We start from the raw sequence: 21,823 nt of genomic DNA, 5'->3' as shown, positions 1-21,823 counted from the left end.
TTGTGGAGAATTTCTGCTCCAGTCAAGTAATCTCTCACACACACATCAAACAGCACCTCTCTCTCTCTCTCTCTCTCTCTCTCTCTCTCTCTCTCTCTCTCTCTCTATATATATATATATATATATATATATATATATATATATATATATATATATATATATATATATATATATATATATATATATATATATATATATATATATATATATATATATATATATATATGTATATATATATACAGGATAGTCGCCGATTAAGCTTGAAAAAGGCAAATTACATTTTTGGCTAAATAAGGATAAAGTTTTGTGTGTGGTAAAATTTGCTGTTTCTTTTAAGACGTCATTTGTCATCAAAACCTAACCTAAGCTAACCTAACCTAGCCTAACCTAAGCTAACCTAACCTAGCCTTTCCTCGTGAGTTAAAGAGAGTCAGGCAGTTACAGAAACAGTGACTCGTTACAAAAGTTAATTATAAGACAAACACTTTGGCTCTGGTCTGAGTCTTTGATCCTGGAGCTTCTGTGAGAGCTGGCAGAGTCCTACAGGTGAACGTTTGATGTCTGAGAGAGAGAGAGAGAGAGAGATATGGGACAGGGAGAGAAAGATAGATGAAGAGGCTGGGGGTGACTGGGAGAGAGGAGGTGCTGGGGAGGTTGGGCTAGGGGGTGTCGTGCTTGTTGTTGTGACTGTCTTCTCGTTGTGCGGAGAGGGAGTGGGAGGAGGGAGGGAGGATGTGGAGGGAAGATGTAGAAGGAGGTGATGGGAGAGAGGGGGGGAAGGAGAAGGATGACAGAGGAGAGGAGAGGAGAGAAGGAGAGAAAGAGGTGGGAAGGGAGAGGTGGGGAGGAGGGGTGGGGGGAGGAGGTGGGGAGGAAGATGGAAGGTGGAAAGGAGAGGAAGAGAGAGGATGAGGAGAGTAGGAGGGAGGAGGAGGGAGGAGGAGGCAGGGAGGGAAGGAAGGAGCAATCAGCTGATGATGTTATTATCTTGGTTTTAAAGGCTGGACAATTTTATCATTTTCTCTCAGGTGTTTCTCTTTCTCTCTCTCTTATTTCACAGTTGATAATATCGTTAAAATTTTACATTGATGCAAAGAAAATGTACACACACACACACACACACACACACACACACACTCCCAAATAATACACTAAATATATTAGAGGTAACATCTAAACATTTCTATTTTTATTCTATTAAGATAATTTTCATCTCCCGGAAACTAATTTAGAGATACGAAAATTACCCTGGCCAGTGTGGTGAAATAGAAAGGTCACTAAGGCTCATAACTATGTGGCTAAAAATAGAGAAGATCGCCCTTATAGTAGATATTAAAGACAGCTGGCCTGTAGTTTGTATACCATTGTATTGTCTGTTGGTGGAAGTCGCCATGGATTATTTTTACGTGGCTAAACATATAGTTAATCGACCTTAAGTGTTACAGTAAGCTTGGGTTATTATAGCACTATATTGGCTGCAAGTCGTATGTGTCAGTAAGGTTCATATATTCGCGGCTGTATATTTATATATTAAAAACATGTTGCAGGGGGGGGAGTATTATAGCACTGTATTGATCTCTGGGTCATAATTACGTGACTATATATAGGGATTATCGATCTAACATTAACATTCTGAAACACGTGTTACGAGGAGGGTATAGCACTATATTGGCTTCAGGTGTGTGTGTGTGTGTGTGAAAGTGGTGGTGATGTGGTTCGGTGGGTGGGTGGTGGTTGTGTGGTGACTGTGGTGGTCTTTGTGGTGAATCTTGGTCTAGTGAATGTAATGTTATTAGTGTTGTGGTGTGGGTATGGTGACGTTGTGGCGAATGTGGTGTTGGTGTGGTGGATGTTGCGATGATGGTGTTGTCGTGGTAGTGGTGTTGATCGTGATGATGGTGTAGTAGTAGTGTTGGTGATGATGTTGTAGTGATGATGGTGATATAGTGATGGTGGTGTGGTGATGTTGATGGTATTGATGGAGTGTTTAGTAGTGTTAGTGGTGATGGTGGTGTTGTGATAGTGATGGTGGTGTGGTGGTTGATTGTGATAGTAGTGTTGGTGATGATGTTGTAGTGATGATGGTGATATAGTGATGGTGGTGTGGTGGTGGTGGTGTGATGATGGTGTTAGTGGTGGTGAGGATGGTATAGTGTATTGATCATCACCCAAGGAATATCAACATTTAAAATAAGTGAAAATAACTCGTTCCAACATTCTATATCCAGTAACTTAATTTCTCTGGAGACTTTTACCTACATATTATAGTTACATTTATATAGTTTATCTCCATTAATTATCGTCATCGAATTATTTCATACCTTAAATAATTGTCCAAGTTTATGAATAACTAAGTGACCAATTGACTAAGGTCCGCCTAATTCTGTGCGTCACTAAGAAATCACGCCTGCTCATTGGCTGGTGTGAGCTTATAGGTAAACAATAGCTTAGACATACGAGTGATCCCATTGGTCTATTATTTTCAAGTGGTCATCGACACGTCACAGTTTACACACCTTTTATCCCCTTGAGTACGATGATAACCTCTTGAGTACAATGATAACCATTTGAGTATGTTAAGTAAGGTAAATTAACCTTTTGAGTACCATGACTACTCCTGAGTACAATGTCATCTTGCTCAAGGGAACATTTTATCGTAATCAAAGGGTTAAAATATTGTACTCGAGGTTAAAATATCGTACTCGAGAGGTTAAGTCATCGTATAGGAGCCACGGGGCATACATTTAACTCTATAATTATTAACTGTTCTTGTGTTTATATCTTCTCGTTAGAGTTAGTTTACAGGGTCTCCTCTGTGCTGTAGCCAGTCTGTTTATGTTTTCCATGTTCGGGGAGCATAACAGTACTGTGTGTTCGAATGTGGTGTAGCTGTGGGTGGTTTGGAGAGTGGAAGATTATAAGAGAGATAGAGATAAAACACAAACACACACACACACACACACACACACACACACACACACACATGGAAGACCACAAACACAATCACTTCATTCTAGTCACTAAGGGCAGTGACATTAATTCGGTCTTCCTCCTCCCTCCCTCCCTCTCAGCTCTATCTCTCCCTCTCTCCTACTTTTATCCATCCCCCCTCAACATCTCTCCCTACTCCCTTTTCCCCTTCTTACTTCTATCTATTCCTACCTCCCTCCTCTCTGCTCCCTCTTTCCCTACCTTTGTATCTTTCCCAATTTCCCTCTCTCTAAATTCCTTCCCTCCCTCCAACCTCTCTCCCTTCCTCTCTTTACTTCTCTCCCTTCCTCCCTCTTACCTCTGTTTCTCTCTCCCTCCCTTCTGTTTCTTCTCTCCTCTCCTCTACCCCTCTTACCTCTCTCCCTCCATCTCGCCCTCTATCGTCCTTCTTACCTCTCTCTCTCCCTCTCCTCTTACCTCTCTCCCTCCATCTCGCCCTCTATCCGTCCTTCCCTCTTACCTCTCTCCCTCCGCCCTCCTCCTCTCCCTCTCCTTCCCTCTCACCAACGCTACCCTGAGGCTGAGTTGTGGTGCTGGAGGACACTGATAATCGGATTATCTTTGTCCCAACGTTTATCATAGTTCCTCTGTTTATTTTAGTTCCTCTGTTTATAATAGCTTCCTCTGTTTATAATAGCTTCCTCTGTTTATAATAGCTTCCTCTGTTTATAATAGCTTCCTCTGTTTATCATAGTTCCTCTCTGTTTATTTTTAGTTCCTTTGTTTATTTTAGTTCCTCTGTTTATAATAGCTTCCTCTGTTTATCATAGTTCCTCTGTTTATTTTAGTTCCTTTGTTTATTTTAGTTCCTCTGTTTATAATAGCTTCCTGTTTATCATAGTTCCTGTTTATTTTAGTTCCTTTGTTTATCATAGCTTGCTGTGGTTATCATAGTACCTCTATTTATTTTAGTTCCTATATTTATCATAGCTTCCTTCCTTTGATTATTTTAGTTCCTCTGTTTATTTTAGTTCCTTTATTTATCATAGGTTCCTTCCTTTGATTATTTTAGTTCCTGTTTATTTTAGTTCCTCTGTTTATCATAGGTTCCTTCCTTTGTTTATTTTAGTTCCTCTGTTTATCATAGGTTCCTTCCTTTGATTATTTTAGTTCCTCTGTTTATTTTAGTTCCTCTGTTTATCATAGGTTTTTAGTTTTTCTGTTTATCTAGGTTCCTTCCTTTGTTTATTTTAGTTCCTCTGTTTATTTTAGTTCCTCTGTTTATCATAGGTTCCTTCCTTTGTTTATTTTAGTTCCTCTGTTTATCATAGGTTCCTTCCTTCGTTTATTTTAGTTCCTCTTTATCATAGCTTCCTTCCTTTGATTACAGCGGTCAACACAATTTTTCTGGCACAAGGTTTTTAAACGGATTTTAAGTAAATTTGGGGTGCAGAATCCAAATATGACTTTGGTTTTTGTCTATCACATCAGGTTTTTGAGATATACCATATTGCACTTTTGCTGGGAAAAGTAAACTTTTGGATCAAAATTGACGGTTTAAACATGTATACATAATTTTTTTCAGCATTATAATTTGTATTTTTCTATAATCAAAAATTGTTAATATCAAATTGGAAAGTTAATGCACATATAATATTTAAATGTAACATTGAAGGGTGAAAAAAAACAATTAATGTACGGTAGAAATAGTGCAAGTATTAAGATCAAGTTACAGTTACATAAACTTCCTCTTTTTGGCCGATCTCTTGTGTACAGCTTCTGGAATGTCTCTCATCAAACTCCAGCAGTAGTCCGCCATCATGTTCGAGTCCCATCGACCTTGGTAACGTTCTTCCATTACTTTAATGTCTTGATGAAAGCGCTCCCCTTGCTCCTCGCTCACTTCTCCCAGATTTTCTGGAAACTCGTCCAAGTGACTGTGTAAGTAGTGAACCTTGATACTCATTCTGCATCCAAGTGCTTGTAAACTCAAGAGCAGCTCTTCCACAATTTCTTGATAGTTGTCCGCTTTCTTGTTCCCTAAGAAGTTCCGCACCACATTAGAGAAAGCATTCCAAGTTCTTGCCTGTGCCTCAGTCATTGTTGCAAGGAAGTGTGGATCTCTGAGTAGTGTTCTTATTTGAGGTCCATCAAAAATCCCTGCCTTTTTCTTCTCGTCGCTTTCCACTATGATCAAGAGCCTTGACGAATTGCTTCATGATACCAAGTTTTATGTGCAGAGGAGGAAGGACAATGTTTTTCCTGTCAACCAGAGGATCGTTAATGATATTCTTGTCACCAGGCGTCAAACTATGTCTTGGTGGCCAATTCTTTTTCACCCAATGGTCTGCTGTAGCCCTGCTGTCCCAGTAGCACAGAAAACAGGGGTATTTTGTGTACCCTCCTTGCTGGCCCAATAGAATGTTTACCATTTTCAAGTCCACACAAATTAACCATTCATGAGCATGGTATTGTAACCTCTCTAGAACAGTCTTAATGTTTTCATACTCTTCTTTAATTTGTACAGAATGTCCGATTGGAATTGAACCATACTTGTTTCCGTTATGAAGAAGAACACATTTCAAGCTCCATTTAGAACTGTCAATAAAAAGTCTCCAATCCTTACTATCATATGCTGGTAGTCCCATGGAGAGAAGAAGTCCTTCTACATCATTACAAAAAACAAGCTGGTCATATGAATGAAAGTACTTCCGCAGTTGCTCTTCTCTGTTGCGATAAAAGGAGACACTCGTGCCAGGTTTTAAGAGTCGTTTCTCTTGAAGCCTGGAAGCTAACAATTCAACAGACTGTTTTGGCAAATTTAGATCTCTGACCAGATCATTCAATTCTGACTGAGTAAACAACGTTGGCTTTTCACAATCTTCACCAGATGGCTTGAAAAGATCAGTCTTTTCATCTTCATCAGTAGAAACAGGTGAATTCCGGTCTATATCCTCAATCTCTGGTAGCTCAGTAAATTCTGGCACGTTACGTGATGGAGCAAATCTGAGATCAGATTTGGATTCAGCACCTTAAAGTTAGTAAAAAACAGTTAAAAGGTTTCATGCCAGAAAAAAAAATATTTTTTTGTAGACCAGTGTTATTTTAGTTCCTCTGTTTATCATAGCTTGCTGTGGTTATCATAGTTCCTCTGTTTATTTTAGTTCCTCTGTTTATCATAGCTTCCTTCCTTTGATTATTTTAGTTCCTCTGTTTATCATAGGTTGCTTCCTTTGTTTATTTTAGTTCGTTTATTTTAGTTCCTCTGTTTATCATAGGTTCCTTCCTTCGTTTATTTTAGTTCCTCTGCTTATTTTAGTTCCTCTGTTTATCATAGGTTCCTTCCTTTGTTTATTTTAGTGCCTCTGTTTATCATAGGTTCCTTCCTTTGTTAATTTTAGTTCCTGTTTATCATAGGTTCCTTCCTTTGTTTATTTTAGTTCCTCTGTTTATTTTAGTTCCTCTGTTTATCATAGGTTCCTATGGTTATTATAGTTCCTCTATTTATTTTAGTTCCTTTATTTATCATAGCTTCCTTCCATTGTTTATTTTAACTCCTGTATTTTAGTTCCCCTGTTTATTTCCGTTCCTGTTTATTTTAATTCCTGTGTTTATCTTAGTTCCTCTGTTTATCACAGCTTCCTGTGTTTATCATAGTTACTGGGTATAAACTTCAGGCCAACGGAAACGAATTGAAAACGACAGACTGTTAACTTCACACGGTTAATGATGTTTATGTACACGTGTGTAGGTATGTGTGTGTGCTAGTGTGTGTGTGTGTGTGTGTGTGTGTGTGTGTGTGTGTGTGTGTGTGTGTGCCATGGTCGTGTTGGCTACCTCTTGTAGTTGTTGTTCTTTTTCTTCATTTAATGCCTTTTATTTTTATTATTTTTATTTGTTGTTTTGTTGTTCTTCTTGTTCTTCGTTTTCTTATTATTATGGTAATTATTGCTATTATATTATTATTATTAATATTATTATTATTATTTTTTATTATTATTATTATTATTATTATTATTATTATTATTATTATTATTATTATTATTATTATTATTATTATTATTATTATTGTTGTTGTTATCATTATTATTATTATCATCAATTTATTATTATTATTATTATTATTATTATTATTTATTACGGTTATAAAAAGACTCATTCTCTGAACTAACATAAAGTTTGGACAGCCGTAAGTCATAAACCACAAATGATATCAGCAAGAGGTGTACCAATTACATATTTATTGGACCAAAGCCTATAACACGCGAATTATTTTATTGACCTCATTCCCAAAGGTCAAAGTTCAATGGTCAATGATTATAAAAATGGGTTTATCAGATCAGTCTACATAATTGGACCATTAAGGTTGGGTCTAATTACAACTATACCAAGTTTAATGGTTAGGTTAAGCTGGGTGTATTGAATTAGGTGCTCATTTGACTACCTGGGATGGAGGTAATAAAGGAAGACAGGTTTTATAATACTTAAACAAGACATTACATATATTAATAACCCGAAAGCGTATTAAAGGTTAATATAGGAAATAAAATATAATTTAATTTATATTATAACAAATTAACTGTTCTAAGAAGTAACGTAATTATATCAATATCAAAAGTCTGTCATAAAGAAAGTTAATGATGGTGGAATTAAAAGTTAATTATAATTGGGTTAAATCTAACTTATATCAAAGTCCAGTTAATCTCAAATAAAAATCCATTTGTAGTAGAAGTAAAATATGATAAAAAAAATCATTGTTAGGAAATCTAAAGCCAATATCAATATTAAAATCCAATATTGCACTGTAATAAAAATTCACGCGCGTTAAATTTAGATCAATTGTTATCCAAATTAAACTCAAACAAGTGAAAATTACAAACCAGCCCTGAGCTAACACCCACTGTATTATTACTTATCACTGTGTGCCTTACCTGGCTATATAATAATAATAATAATAATAATAATAATAATAATAATAATAATAATAATAATGACTACCTGTTAAGGACGGTGTGGATATAGTACACTGTAAATTCAGCCTTCGGTACACAAAGAGGCAGCGTGGTCGAGATTGCACTCAGTCGCCTTCACTTTCCTAAATTCCAAAGTTAGTTACCCATTATAGCTGGTAGTGCCCCGAGATCGAACTAACGACACTTAGGGCAGGAGGACATTGTTGTATCCACTCGGCCTCCACATAATAATGGCAATATATGTTAGGGGCGGGAGGAAGGGATTACAACTTGCTCGAGTGCAGGATATATATTACATTCCCCTCCCTCCCTCCTCCCAGTCGCGGCCAGGGGAGACTACTGCTGGTGTGTGTGTGTGTGTGTGTGTGTGTGTGTGTGTGTGTGTGTTACCGTATATCGTTATATATATAATACACCTGCCTCAACACCTTAACACACGGTCAATCTCTAGCACTAAACTAACAACTCTTCAAGATTTAAATAAAGACGATATAATTTATTCTTAAACCCTTCCACTGTCGCACACGATTTAATAATTATACCAACGTCTCCATTATTCTCACCTCTTCCACTGTCGCACACAATCCATCTCAACTCTGGTTATGTTAGTTTGCCAACAATCTATCATTAATCACAAGCAACTCTGGAATATTCAAGTTATGTAACCTGAAGCGTCGTCCCTGTGTACCAAGGCTCGCGGGGTCACGGCCTCAGGTACTGTGTGTGTGTGTGTGTGTGTGTGTGTGTGTGTGTGTGTGTGTGTGTGTGTGTGTGTGTGTGTGTGTGTGTGTGTGTGTGTGACCAAACGCTGTGGAATGAACTATATTAGTTACACAATAACCACTGAACTTTTTGTGAAGGCTGAAGGGTCAGGTCATAGGTCATAGGTCATGAAAAGTTAAAATATATGTTAAAAAAAAAACTCTGGAATCAAGCATCGCAGAAGGAAGGGATTTCATGCATAAGATTTCTCGACAAAAGTTATGTCACAAGTGATTTCAAACGTTTCTCTCTATGACATTACGTTTGTCCACAAAATAACGTTAAAGATGACGATTTTATTTTTATTATCATTACTCAACCAATTATCAAACCTCTCTCTCTCTCTCTTTGTGTTTGCCAGGAACAAGACCAATTCGTCTCTGCCATGCCTGTTCTGCACCTCCATGTAGACGGATTAACTTAGCCACCCAGACCACGAGAGAGGAGGAAGGAAAGTAAAGAGAGAGAGAGAGAGAGAGAGAGAGAGAGAGAGAGAGAGAGAGAGAGAGAGAGAGAGAGAGAGGTAACGCCATCACCCTATGTAATAATGAATAAGGTTGTAATAACCATAGTTGATAACGAAGGAACTGGGGAATGTAATAACAGCGAGTGATGGAAGACAGGGAGAGGGAGAGGAGTGGAGAGAAGGAGAGGGAAGAGAAGGAGGGTAGAGAGGAGGAAAGGAAAGGAAGGAGAGAGAAGAAATGGGAGGGAGGGGAGATAAGGAAGGGGAGGGAGAGAGAGGGGCAGAGGGAGAGATGGAGATGAGTGGAGAGGAGAATAGGGAGGGAATGGAGAGGAGTGGAAAGGGGGAAGGAGAGGGAAAGGTGGGGTGAACAAACAGTGGGAGTAGGGAGAAGGAAGGGAGAAGAAAAGGGGAGAAAGAGAAAAATGGGAAAGTAGGAGGACGAAGGGAGAGAAGGAAGCCGAATGAGGTGTAAAAAAAATGCGAAAGGGGAGGAAGAAGGGGAAGAGAGAGGGAAGATGAGAGGGATTGGAAAAAAATTAAATCTAATGCATCTATCATTCATTAAGCATTGAGAGAGAGAGAGAGAGAGAGAGAGAGAGAGAGAGAGAGAGAGAGAGAGAGAATGCAATTAAAACCCGCTGATAAAGAGAGATTAAGACAAGGAAAGATGGAGAAGCACAGAAAATACGAAAATAAAACAAATGGGGAGAAAGGAGAGAGGCAAATAAAATCAAGTTAACAGAGAAGCAAAATGAGAGAGAAAGAGAGAAAGAAAGAAGAAATGAGAATAAGGCAATAAAACAGAGAGAAAGACAGAGACAGATAGACAGACAGAATGAATTTAAGAGGAAGGGTCATAGAGACAGTAAGAGAAAGAGAGACAGACAGACAGACAGGTAAGTAATTATACGAATACTCTATTGTGTGATTGTCCTCATGTCATAATTTTCCTTATTTTTCTCATAATTTTCCACACGCCTTACACGACTTTCCTCACTTCTAACACTATTTTCCTCATTTTTCACCTGATTCTCCTCACCTCTCACATGATTAACCTCACTTGCCTCACTCCTCACATGATTGTCCTCATTGTTCACATTAATTACCTTACTATCTCCTTCTCCTGTTCCCCACTCCTCTTTCATTGCTTCTAGGAATCGTTGTAAGGTTATTCTTCGTAGGGCCAAGCGGAATTTTATAGAAAGAAAGACCGCTTGTCCTGACTAACGCTTCTTCTAGTAAATTATTCTGGTCCTTAACCAAAAACATCTGTAATAACTTCTGCACTCCCTCTTTTCCTCCTCTCTTCCGACCTGATAACTCTATAGCCAACTGCCCCCCTTGATAAACGCAATCTCTTTGGCACCTTGTTCTCCTCTAACTCCACCTTAGACGATTCCAACTCTATACCTCCTACTGAACCTTTGCACTTTCGTACAATCTCCACTCGTAGGGTTGCTGGTGTGTTATCCAGGTTGGATGTGTTCTGAGGGAGTGTGCTGAAATTTTAGCTCCTGTACTTGCTCGCCTCTTTCAACTTTGCCTCAAAACCCAAACTTTTCCTTGTTCTTGGAAGCATGCCTTGGTTCAGCCCATCCCGAAGAAGGGTGACCATTCTAATCCCTCTAACTATCGCCCCATTGCCCTAACTTCATCCCTCTCTAAGATTTTCGAAACTATCTTGAACTCCCATTTTCTCCGTCACCTTGAACTCCATTCTCTTTTGTCGGATCACCAGTATGGCTTTCTCCAGACGAGATCTACTGGTGATCTGCTCTCCTACTGTACCCATCTTTGGTCATCCTCTCTTGGGCATTATGGGGAAACTTTCGTCGTGGCCCTCGACATCTCCAAAGCATTTGACAGGGTATGGCACAAGTGTTTATTTTCTAAACTTCCCTCTTTTGGTTTCTCTCCCCCACTTTGTTCTCTAATCTCTAGCTTCCTTGAGAACCGATCCATGGCAGTTGTTGTCGAGGGATCGATCTCTTGCTCTTTCTCAACCAAAAAGTGGTGTCCCACAAGGTTCTATTCTTTCACCTACTCTCTTCTTCCTTTTCTCTTCACCGCAATCTTGCTTCACTCTTTCTCTTTTACAGGTATTTTAACGGGCAATGTTCGGTGGATTTCGCATCCTGTGTACCGCGGTGCCCACCATTTCTCTGTGGCTGTCGTCACACTAGAACAACCCATTACAGTACCTCCTTCTTTCCTCACACAGCCAAAATGTGGAATGCTCTGCCTTCTTCTGTGTTTCCATACTCATACAATGTCTCACTTTAAAAAGTTGTTTTTCCGGTATCTTCGTGGTGTAGATTAACACAGTAAAACGTTTTTCTTTTCTATTTTCAACTTCTTTTTACTCTTTTTTTTCGTCCCCTAGGCCCCGTTGTGTGTCGATAACCTGTGCTCGGGTGGGCTAGTCCTCGTAAAAAAAAAATCACTGCTTATATCAATTTCCTTCACTTCTGATATTACTTGCCAAACATTCTCTCAATCCTCACATCACTTGCCTCACTTTACTCATTTTCTTCCCTTACCTCACTTTCTTCACGTACGTACCTAGTTTTCCCTCACTCGTCACATTATCTGTCTTACTTGCCTCACTTACCTCACTTTCCTCAATGTACCTGGACACTCAGTTACGTAATACTCACCTGTTGAGAGAAAAAAGAACAATACGTTAGATAAATAAATGTACATTATATATATATATATTACATGTGTGTTAGTTGAGGTTACTGTTTATATATATATATTCACAATTGGACGTGAGAACCAGAAAGGCCTAGGACAAACTGATCTGAAATAGGCCTATATAATTTTTTTTTCATGTCTATCACAATTATGATTCTGATAATGAAAACATATATCGTGTATCAAGTAAGTAAATATTCTCGATCTGGTAACACTGCAATGATTAATTTTTGTAAACATATATTGCCCGTAATATAGAACAAGAAAGTATATACTCCGTTCTCAATGTAAGTATATTTAGTGTATATAGGAATTTCTGTATATAGATAGATGAGTGTGTACAGGTATATAAATGCATACAGGTATAATAGTAAATTTATATAGGTGCAGTACATTAGTTTATATGCAAGTATAGACAAGTTTTTCTTATTTATATTTAATGAGCCTGGGATAGACAGACACATATAAACAGACAGATATAAGGAGAGAGACAGTTAGACAGAGATAGATGTAAGAAATATGAGAGAGAGAGAGAGAGAGAGAGAGAGAGAGAGAGAGAGAGAGAGAGAGAGAGAGAGAGAGAGAGGTCAAATAAAAGAAGAGATAGTGAGAGAAAACAAATTGAAAATAGAGACAGAAGGAGAGAAAGAGACAGAGGATGATGACGGACACACACACATACACACACACACACACACCAAAATAAAAATATAGATAATAACAAAAATAACATCCCCCTATTTCCCGCACTATCTCCGGTCCCAGACATTGAAATTTAACTCCCTAAAAATAGGTGATATTTCCACGCCTTACGACACCACCAGGAACCACTCTCTCAAAAAATCAAAAGTTAAGATATTCCTCTTAAATGGCGTGATGGAAATATGTATAGTTGACTCACTTAAGATACGACTCAATGGTTAATTACTAAAGGTTCGTACGTTAATTTGAATCACCTGAAGATTAGCAACCCCAGTTTACTTCACCTGATGATTAAACACCTTAACCGTACTTGAGGGAGGGGCTAGGTTAGGTTAGGTTAGGTTAGATTAGGATAGGATAGGTTTGGTTAGGTTAGGTTAAATTAGGTTAATTTTACATACGCTGTTATTAATCAAGTAAGCTTACATAAGATAATTTATTGAACTTTTTAGCAGTTTTGTGAGTTTTTGTCTGAACAGAATAAGGCAAGTTTCTGAGCTAACAATTTCTACAATGGGTGGAGTCATTATCGACTGGGAAAACCAGTCAATTTTGATCATGGGAAAAACATCGTCAACAACTTTTCGCGACTTTTAAACCGCCCCTTCCTTTTCCCCTCCGTGTGGGGTCGTCGAGGATAGGGTTGCTGAACCAGTCCCTTTCCCTAATGCATTATGGGTCATCCTACTCTATGGCTGGTATGCCGGAGGACCTTTTGTTTACAAGCGTTGGCGGGAACAAGTGAGTCTGGTAAAGGCTAAACCGCTAAAGAGTGTAATAAATAACAGCGTTTGTAAATGAGATGTCTCCAGCAGCTAGACGAGCATGCATTTGGCGGTAGATGCGGCAGAAGTCTCTTGAAAAGTTCACAATGTTGACCATAACAAAGGTAAAGTAAAAAAAAAAACATGAAATAACTGATCTGTTGTTCTTCATTCACAAAAAAATACGATCGGGTAGACCAAGGGCAGCTAGTTGTCAACACTTCACATTCCAATACTGTTAGTTCGTTTTACCGCCACACCCCCAAGTCGAGCGTTGTGGTTCGGTGTCCTTCGCTACACAAATTTTATAAAATTATGGTTGTCAACACGACGACCCCCGTCGACGGAATTGTATTTAAAACTGTAGGGGTGAGTTTTGTCCGCTACGGTGAAATTAACAAAGTTTTTGAGGAATCGACCCCACGTCATGCAGATTTACGAATCTTTTCTTTGTTATCTGATTTATCTCATTTGTTTACTTCCTCCCTTATTCTTTCATTCTCCTATCTTCCCTTTTCTTTACTCGTTAATAAGACCGACGTCCGCTTAACTCCTTTAATACGATGCCAACGCCTTGAATACGATGATTTAACCCCTTGAGTACGATGACTTGATAACTTAAGTTATCTTGTCAAGAAAGATATGTGATTGGAGAAGGCAACTGGACATAGAGACATAGACCAAATAGGAAGTAAATTTGTGGAAAGTGAAATAATGAGAAAACTGAATGATGAATGATAAATGGGAATAGAGATAAATAATAAGAAGGTACAGAATGTGTGTGTTTAGGAAAGCTGTTGAGGCTTTGTGAAAATATCCAAGATAAAACTTACCATTTAATTAATAAAGTTTTAATATTCATCAAGGAAAATTAATTGATTTTTAATTTTGTTTTTACTTTATTGAAACTTAGAGGAGAGTTTGGCGGGTGGCTGACGTGGCCGTATATATCAGCAAACTTACCCTAACTTAATTAAGCAAACCTAACTTAACTTATTTTTATTTTGAAATATTGAAAAACAATTTCTTATCATGGTTTTGACGTAAATTATCTCTGAAAATTAAATGGGCTGAAAAAATTCTCGCGTTCGATGCACGGCGTGACGTTAACAATATGTACTGTATAGAGGGTCACACCGCGGCTCCAGGTACTGTAGGCCTTCACCCTACTGTTACAAATACATCACCTTTACACCACGTTTATATGACCTCAAAATATATGGGAAATAAACTAAAATTATAATACAACGCAGGCACTAATAAACTTATCAATTTCAAGGAAAACTTTCAATAAGTGGCATTGTGGATTGAAATTTGTAAGTGTCGTTTAAAAAGTGTTTTTTTTCTCTAACCTGTTTTCATACACCATAGCAGCCTTCCCAACGCTGAATGTGTAGCGCCTCCAGTGTCACGGTCGCGTCATGCTGACTCTTATCTTTTTAATTCAATTTAGAAAAAGGTGTTCTTATAAAGATTTTTACTGAGGCGTGAAAGATATCATTAAGGTCACACCAGGGGTAAATTTTTTGTGTGCGCGTGAGTGTTAAATAATAATAATAATAATAATAATAATAATAATAATAATAATAATAATAATAATAATAATTTACGGTTTATTGAAAGAACATGGCAGCCAAAGGGTTGAAAATAAAGTCATCACACACACACACACACACACACACACACACACACACACACACACACACACGTTCCATTATCAGTTTATCGCCTCAACTATAAACCCCGGATATTAAACATGTACATTAATAATTCAGGTGTGTGTAGGTATATGTCTACCAGCACACCTGAAATTTTCTTACATATTTAAATTAACACGACATTAATTTTCAGACCATAACTACACTATAAACATATTCACACACACACACACACACACACACACACACACACACACACACACACACACACATACACACACGTTTGAATATTTGTATCGAAGTAGCATTGCCTCCATGATATTACCACTTCAGCATTAGCCTTCAGATCTGTGTGTGTGTGTGTGTGTGTGTGTGTGTGTGTGTGTGTGTGTGTGTGTGTGTGTGTGTGTGTGCGTTTTACCTCTTTCATCTCATCTCAACCTCATGCCTCCATATCTCTTATTGGTCCCGTTTTCCCTCAATTTATCACATTTTTCATTTCTTCCTCCACTTCTACGTTATTTCTCGACGACTTTCTTCACTTCTTTATTTGTCTTCCTCTTCCTATTCTTTATAAATAGTCTTCTCTCTGTTCCTAATCCTTCGACATTTCTGCCTCTTTTATTGTTTTGTTTTCTGTATTTATCCATAGTGGTTCATCATCTACCTCACACACACACACACACACACACACACACACACACACACACACACACACACACACACACACACACACACACACACACACACACACACACACACACACTTTCAGTAAACTCTATTCACTCCATAAAAATCCACATGATGAAAACAATTCTAGATCTAAATCCGACTTGTTATCCAAAAACGGATTTATGAGGGCTCGTGACAAACAGGAAACTCTTAATTGTCGCGTTCACCTGAATCATAGAAATTTAGAGTGTGTGAAGATGTTTTTGCTCGAATCTTAGAAATTTATAGGGTGAGAGTGTTTGTTGGGTTTACTCATAAATATTTAGGGTGTGTGAGGGTGTGTTAGAGTCACTCATAAATATATAGGGTGTGTGAGGGTGTGTTAGGTTTACTCATAAATATTTAGGGTGTGTGAGGGTGTGTTAGAGTCACTCATAAATATATAGGGTGTGTGAGGTGTGTTGGGTTTACTCATAAATATTTAGGGTGTGTGAGGGTGTGTTAGAGTCACTCATAAATATTTAGGGTGTGTGAGGCTGTGTTAGGTTTACTCATAAATATTTAGGGTGTGTGAGGGTATGGCCATAACTGTGCCGCTGGGAATTTTTAAAAGAAATTTCAGAATATTTGGTGCGATCTCATGTAGTTATCATTAGTGTGTCTGTTTGTATGTGTCTTGTGTCTGTATGTCTGTCTGTGTGTCTGTATGCTTGTCTGTGTGTCTGTCTGTGTGTCTGTATGCTTGTCTGTATGTCTGTCTGTGTGTCTGTATGCTTGTCTGTGTGTCTGTCTGGGTGCATAATTGTCTGTTTCTGTCTTTTACTGTCCATGAATCTATCTATGTAGCTCTCTCTCTCTCTCTCTCTCTCTCATTCTACCTAGTACCTGTAGCGTCTATCTATCTATCTATCTATCTATCTATCTATTACCTGTAGCGTCTGTCTATCTATCTATCTCCCTTTCTCTATCTCTCTCTCTCTCTCTCCTTCATCACACTTCATCTGTTCCTCCTCTGATTTATCGTCATAGCCAATCTCATTCCCCCATTTCTCATTTTTATCTTCATTATCCAGTTTTTTACCTTCTTCAGATTTATCTTAGTGCTTCTCTTTATTATCTTCATCTCCTTCTCTTCCTCATCTTCTTTCTATCTTTATCTATTCTTTATCTCTCTCTTCTTTCTTCTTCTGTCATTAATTTTCTTTCTTATTATTTTCTTCATTTTCTCTCTCTCTCTTCGTCTTCATCTTTCTGTCTTAAGCTTTCTCTTCCTTATTCACTTTCTTGTTCGCATCTCTCTTTCTTTCTCTTTATTCTTATACTTCTTTATCTTATTCTTCCTTTTCCTCTTCCTCTTGCTTCTTCCTCCTCCCCGTATCTCTTCCTCTTCCCTCATCTCTTCCTCTTTTCATCTTCCTCCTCCCCACATCTCTTCCTCTTTATCTTCCTCTTCCTCTTTGGTGTATTTCTCCCGATCTTTCCACCTGGATGACGTTAACTCCTATAATGGCTATATAAAATGACTCTATAATAGCTTCATATATTAGCTGTCAGGCGGTCTAATATAAAGCTAAATTTTGTTACCTGCGGCAGAGATCTATGTTGAAGATTATGGGGAGAGGTAAAGGGAGGGTGAAGGAAGGTGAGGGTGAAGGGGTAACGAGGAGGGGATAGGGTGAAGGGGAAAGGGTGAAGGGGAAAGGGTGAAGGGAAGGAGCTGATGAGGAGGGGATAAGGGTGAAGGGAAGGGTGAAGGAAGATATAAGGTGAAGGGAAAGGGGCAGGTATTGAGGGGATGGTGAGAGGGGGAGGGTAGAAGGGGAGGGTAGAAGGGGAGGGTAGAAGAGGAGGGGAAGGGTATAAGGGTTAGGGGGGATGTAGGTGGAGGAGTGAAGGGGAGGGTGAAAAGTGTGCGTGTTTGTGAGGTGTGATGGTGTTGGGGGAAGGATACGCACATTCAGTGGAGACAGACAACCAAAGAGAGAAAACGAGAAAGATTGAAAGTGAGAGACAGAAAAAAAAATTAGAGAAAGAGGAATATTTCACAAATAAAATTATTCCCCCAACTTTCTCTCCGACCACCACCCTCCTCCTCCTCCTCCTCCATCTTGATATTAATTAAAACTTTACTCGGCAAGTCTTCCTCAACTCAGCAATGTCCTTCTTGAGGGAGAACTTCTGACGGTCTGGAAGTGATACAAGTGAGGTAGGAGATTTTAGTTGTGATGTTCCCAACTATATTCGTCACAACACTAACCTGCATCATCAACAGGAGTAACCTCACCTCAAGAATAATAATAATAATAATATCACTTCTACTACTACTCCTACTACTACTACTCCTACTACTACTACTACTAATAATAATAATAATAATCTCCCGCTCTCAGGACTCAACCAGGTGAGGAAAGACAGTTAACTAGACGGGTTTTTTACACCTTCCTGAACACAACACTGGAAGTTGTTTGACCTTGGCACCACTAATGAGGATATCCATGTCAATTATGAACATTCTGATCCCTCATGACACACACACACACACACACACACACACACACACACACACACACACACACACACACACACAACCATGTCACCAACAACCATATCACCATCAACCATACCAAGACCATGGTTATGCACATCAACCTCTCCTCCGACATTGTCCCACCTCCTTCCATTACTCTAGGTCCGAATACACTCCAGGTTGTAGATTCCACGAAGCTCCTCGGCGTCACCATAGACAACAAACTAAATTGGAAACCACACGTCAGTGAAGTTGTCAAATCCTCCAGTTTCCGTCTCCACCTCCTCCGCCGACTCAAGTCCCTCGGAGTTCCTGCACACGAGCTCCTCAGTGTTTACACAACATTCATACTTCCCAAGCTCACCTATGCCTCCCCCACCTGGTCTTCCTCCCTAAATGCCACACAACGTAAACACCTAGAAAAAGTGCAAAAGAGGGCATGCAAGATTATTCTCTCCCTTCCTACTCCACATATCAAGAAGCACTCAACACACTGACCCTTTCGACTCTCACTGACCATCACCACGACCTCATCTGCAAATTTGGTAAGAAGCTTCTACACCATCCCCGACACCGGCTCCTACTACCACCTGAGATCCCTAGTCCGAGAATTGCATCCAGCCCATACGTGCACGAACTGATCGCTATAAGAACAGCCCAGTCCCAACCATTGTAAAAATTATCAATAACATGTAATAAATCAGTGTATTCACTCCCAGTAAACACTGCTCCCTACACTGTCACTATAAAGAAATGCCCTGTAGTTTGAGCTTTCCCCATCTAGTTATTATATGTCTTATCGAAGCCACCTTATGTTACTTGTATACATTGCAATTCGTAACCCATTCTCAAATATGTAACTGTATATTTTCAGCCTCTGGCTGCCAAGCTCCTTCAATAAACCGTTAATAATTATTATTATTATTATTATTATTATTATTACACACACACACAACAGAGCAGAACATCAAAACTCTTCCCCCTCCCTCAACTATACTAAGAGACAACCAAAACATCTAAAACGAGGCTAAAATCCGTCATCAGGATTCCCCAGAAGAACGACCTAAATGAAAGTTACACGAACGCGGATGAAGACGGATGCCATAACGTCACCAGAATGGGAATCAAAACAAACGCTTTCGTCTTGACAACAAAGCGAAACATTAAGACAAATTCGCACCTGGGACACAAGCTCAAATTTAATTTCGTGTGTTTTTATTTTGGGTTAGATGAAGAAATATGTCAGAGATTTATTGCGATTGAGGAGTATTATGACTGGGGCCTATTAGGGTTGGGGCCTATTATGACTGGGGCCTATTAGGGTTGGGCCTATTAGGGTTGGGGCCTATTATGACTGGGCCCCATTAGGTTGGGGCCTATTATGATCAGCCTTATTAGGTTGGGGCTCATTATGACTGGGGGGCCTATTAGGCTAGCCCACAGTGACTGGGGCCCATAGGATTGGGGCCCATTATGACTGGGGGCCTATTAGGGTTGGGGCCTATTATGACTGTACTTGGCTAGGTTGGGCCTATTAGGTTGGGGCCTATTATGACTGGGGGCCTATTAGGCTAAATATTATGACTGGGGGCCTATTAGATTGGGGCCTATTATGACTGGGGGCTCATTAGGTTGGGGCCCATTATGACTGGGGGCCTGCTTAGGATTGGGCTCATTATGACTGGGGCCCATTAGGTTGGGGCCCACAGGACTGGGGGCCTATTAGGTTGGGGCCCATTATGACTGGGGCCTATTAGGATTGGGGCCTACAGGATTGGGGCTCATTAGGTTGGGGGCCCACAGACTGGGGCCCACAGGTTTTAGGGGCCCATTAGGTTACCATTAGCTGGAGCCTATTTAGGGTTGGAGCCTATTATGACTGGGGACTATTTGGAATGGGGCCTATGAAGATTGGAGCCTAAATGGATTGGGGGTCATGAGTGGTTGGGACCTATAACGACTGGGATCCATTAACATTAGGGCCTATAAGGACTGGGTCCCATTAGGTCAGGGGGTCACTTATTACCGAAGCCCATTATTAATAGGGACTCCTTAGGATTACGATCCATTAAGACTGGCCCCTCTTATGGTTAGAATCCATTAACACAGGGCCCCATTATTATTGTGAACCTTTAACACAGGGGCCCCCTTATGATTATGAACCATTAACATAGGGGGCCCCTTATGATTATGAACCATTAACACAGGCGCCCCCTTATGATTATGAACCATTAACACAGGGGCCCCCTTATGATTATGAACCATTAACACAGGCGCCCCCTTAAATTATGAACCATTAACACAGGCGCCCCCTTATGATTATGAACCATTAACACAGGGGCCCCCTTATGATTATGAACTAACACAGGGGCCCCTTATTATTATGAACCACAGGGCCCCCTTATGATTATGAACTGTATCACAGAATATAAAGGTCCCCTTATGATTATGAACCATTAACACAGGGGCCCCCTTATGATTATGAACCATTAACACAGGGGCCCCCTTATGATTATGAACCATTAACACAGGCGCCCCCTTATGATTATGAACCATTAACACAGGGGCCCCCTTATGATTATGAACCATTAACACAGGGGTCCCCTTAGGACTCATTAACACAATCAACTTTCTGAGTGTGGTGGGAATCATCCTCATAGAAGTGACTTACTTTAATGGTGACGACTATAAGAAGTTGTTTGATACCTCTCTCTCTCTCTCTCTCTCTCTCTCTCTCTCTCTCTCTCTCTGTATGTATGTATGTGTGTAGACAACAAAGGAAGTGACAATACAAAAGCAGATGAAGAGAACGCGAGACAAAATGGAGAAGTCAGAGAGATACAAAAGGACAAACAAAAAGGTAAAAAAAAAATCAATGACAACACAGACGAATTTAGAGAGAGGGAGAGAGAAAAGTTAAAAATAAACTAAAGCAAAAAAGAAGAAAGGAAGAGCCAGAGGGAAAAAAAATGTGACAGAGACAGACAGACAGTGCCAGGGAAACAAACAAAGAGACAGAGAAACAGAATTAGAGATAGCACGAGAAAATGAGACAGATAAACAAATAAAAATGTAGATAAAGAGAAGGATAGAGAAAGAAAGAAATGGAGAATTAGTTTTGTAAGAGAAAGAGATAAAGACAGAGAAATAGAATATTAGTGAGAAAAGGAGATAAACAGAGGAATTAAAGGATACGTAATGATATATTCAGAAGTACACGGAGAGAGTAAGAGAAAACAAATTAGAGTAAGAAAGATAGAGAGATAAAGAGATTAGAGAGAAAGAGAGAGAGAGAGAGAGAGAGAGAGAGAGAGAGAGAGAGAGAGAGAGAGAGAGAGAGAGAGAGAGAGAGAGAGAGAGAGAGAGAGAGAGAGAGAGAGAAAGAGAGAGAGAGAGAACAGGAACTATATAACGAGACAATAGCCTGGTCGTTATGGGTGTCATACGCTGCACTAACTGTGGTCAGGTGCGGCTCATGACACTCAACCCCTGGCATCGAGCGGTCTGTCACCTTGGCACTGCAGAACCACCACTATATGCACAGGGATAATGTAAATATAACGGTGGCACTGTAAAATAATAAAAATATATATCCCTTGGGGGTGTAAAAATTTTGTAAATTGTTAACAAAACATTTACAGGATTTTATCTAAATGTTGTAAAAATTA

The 21,823-nt window shown here is 39.4% G+C and overlaps 1 protein-coding gene across 1 annotated transcript in view; it reads left to right on the top strand.

Moving 5' to 3' along the window:
* Positions 1-20,764, top strand: part of LOC121870380 (extensin-like) — a 41,362-nt gene extending 20,598 nt beyond the window's left edge. Inside the window, exon 3 of the mRNA XM_042372195.1 lies at positions 20,621-20,764. Within this exon, the coding sequence (XP_042228129.1) occupies positions 20,621-20,764 (144 nt within the window). The remainder of the gene's footprint in view (positions 1-20,620) is intronic.
* Positions 20,765-21,823: the final 1,059 nt, after the last annotated feature.

Source organism: Homarus americanus, unplaced genomic scaffold, assembly GCF_018991925.1.
Source record: "Homarus americanus isolate GMGI-L3 unplaced genomic scaffold, GMGI_Hamer_2.0 scaffold32583, whole genome shotgun sequence".
Classification (NCBI taxonomy): domain Eukaryota; kingdom Metazoa; phylum Arthropoda; class Malacostraca; order Decapoda; family Nephropidae; genus Homarus; species Homarus americanus.
Note: the sequence above shows the minus strand (reverse complement) of the source record. Positions and strands in the feature narration are given on the sequence as shown.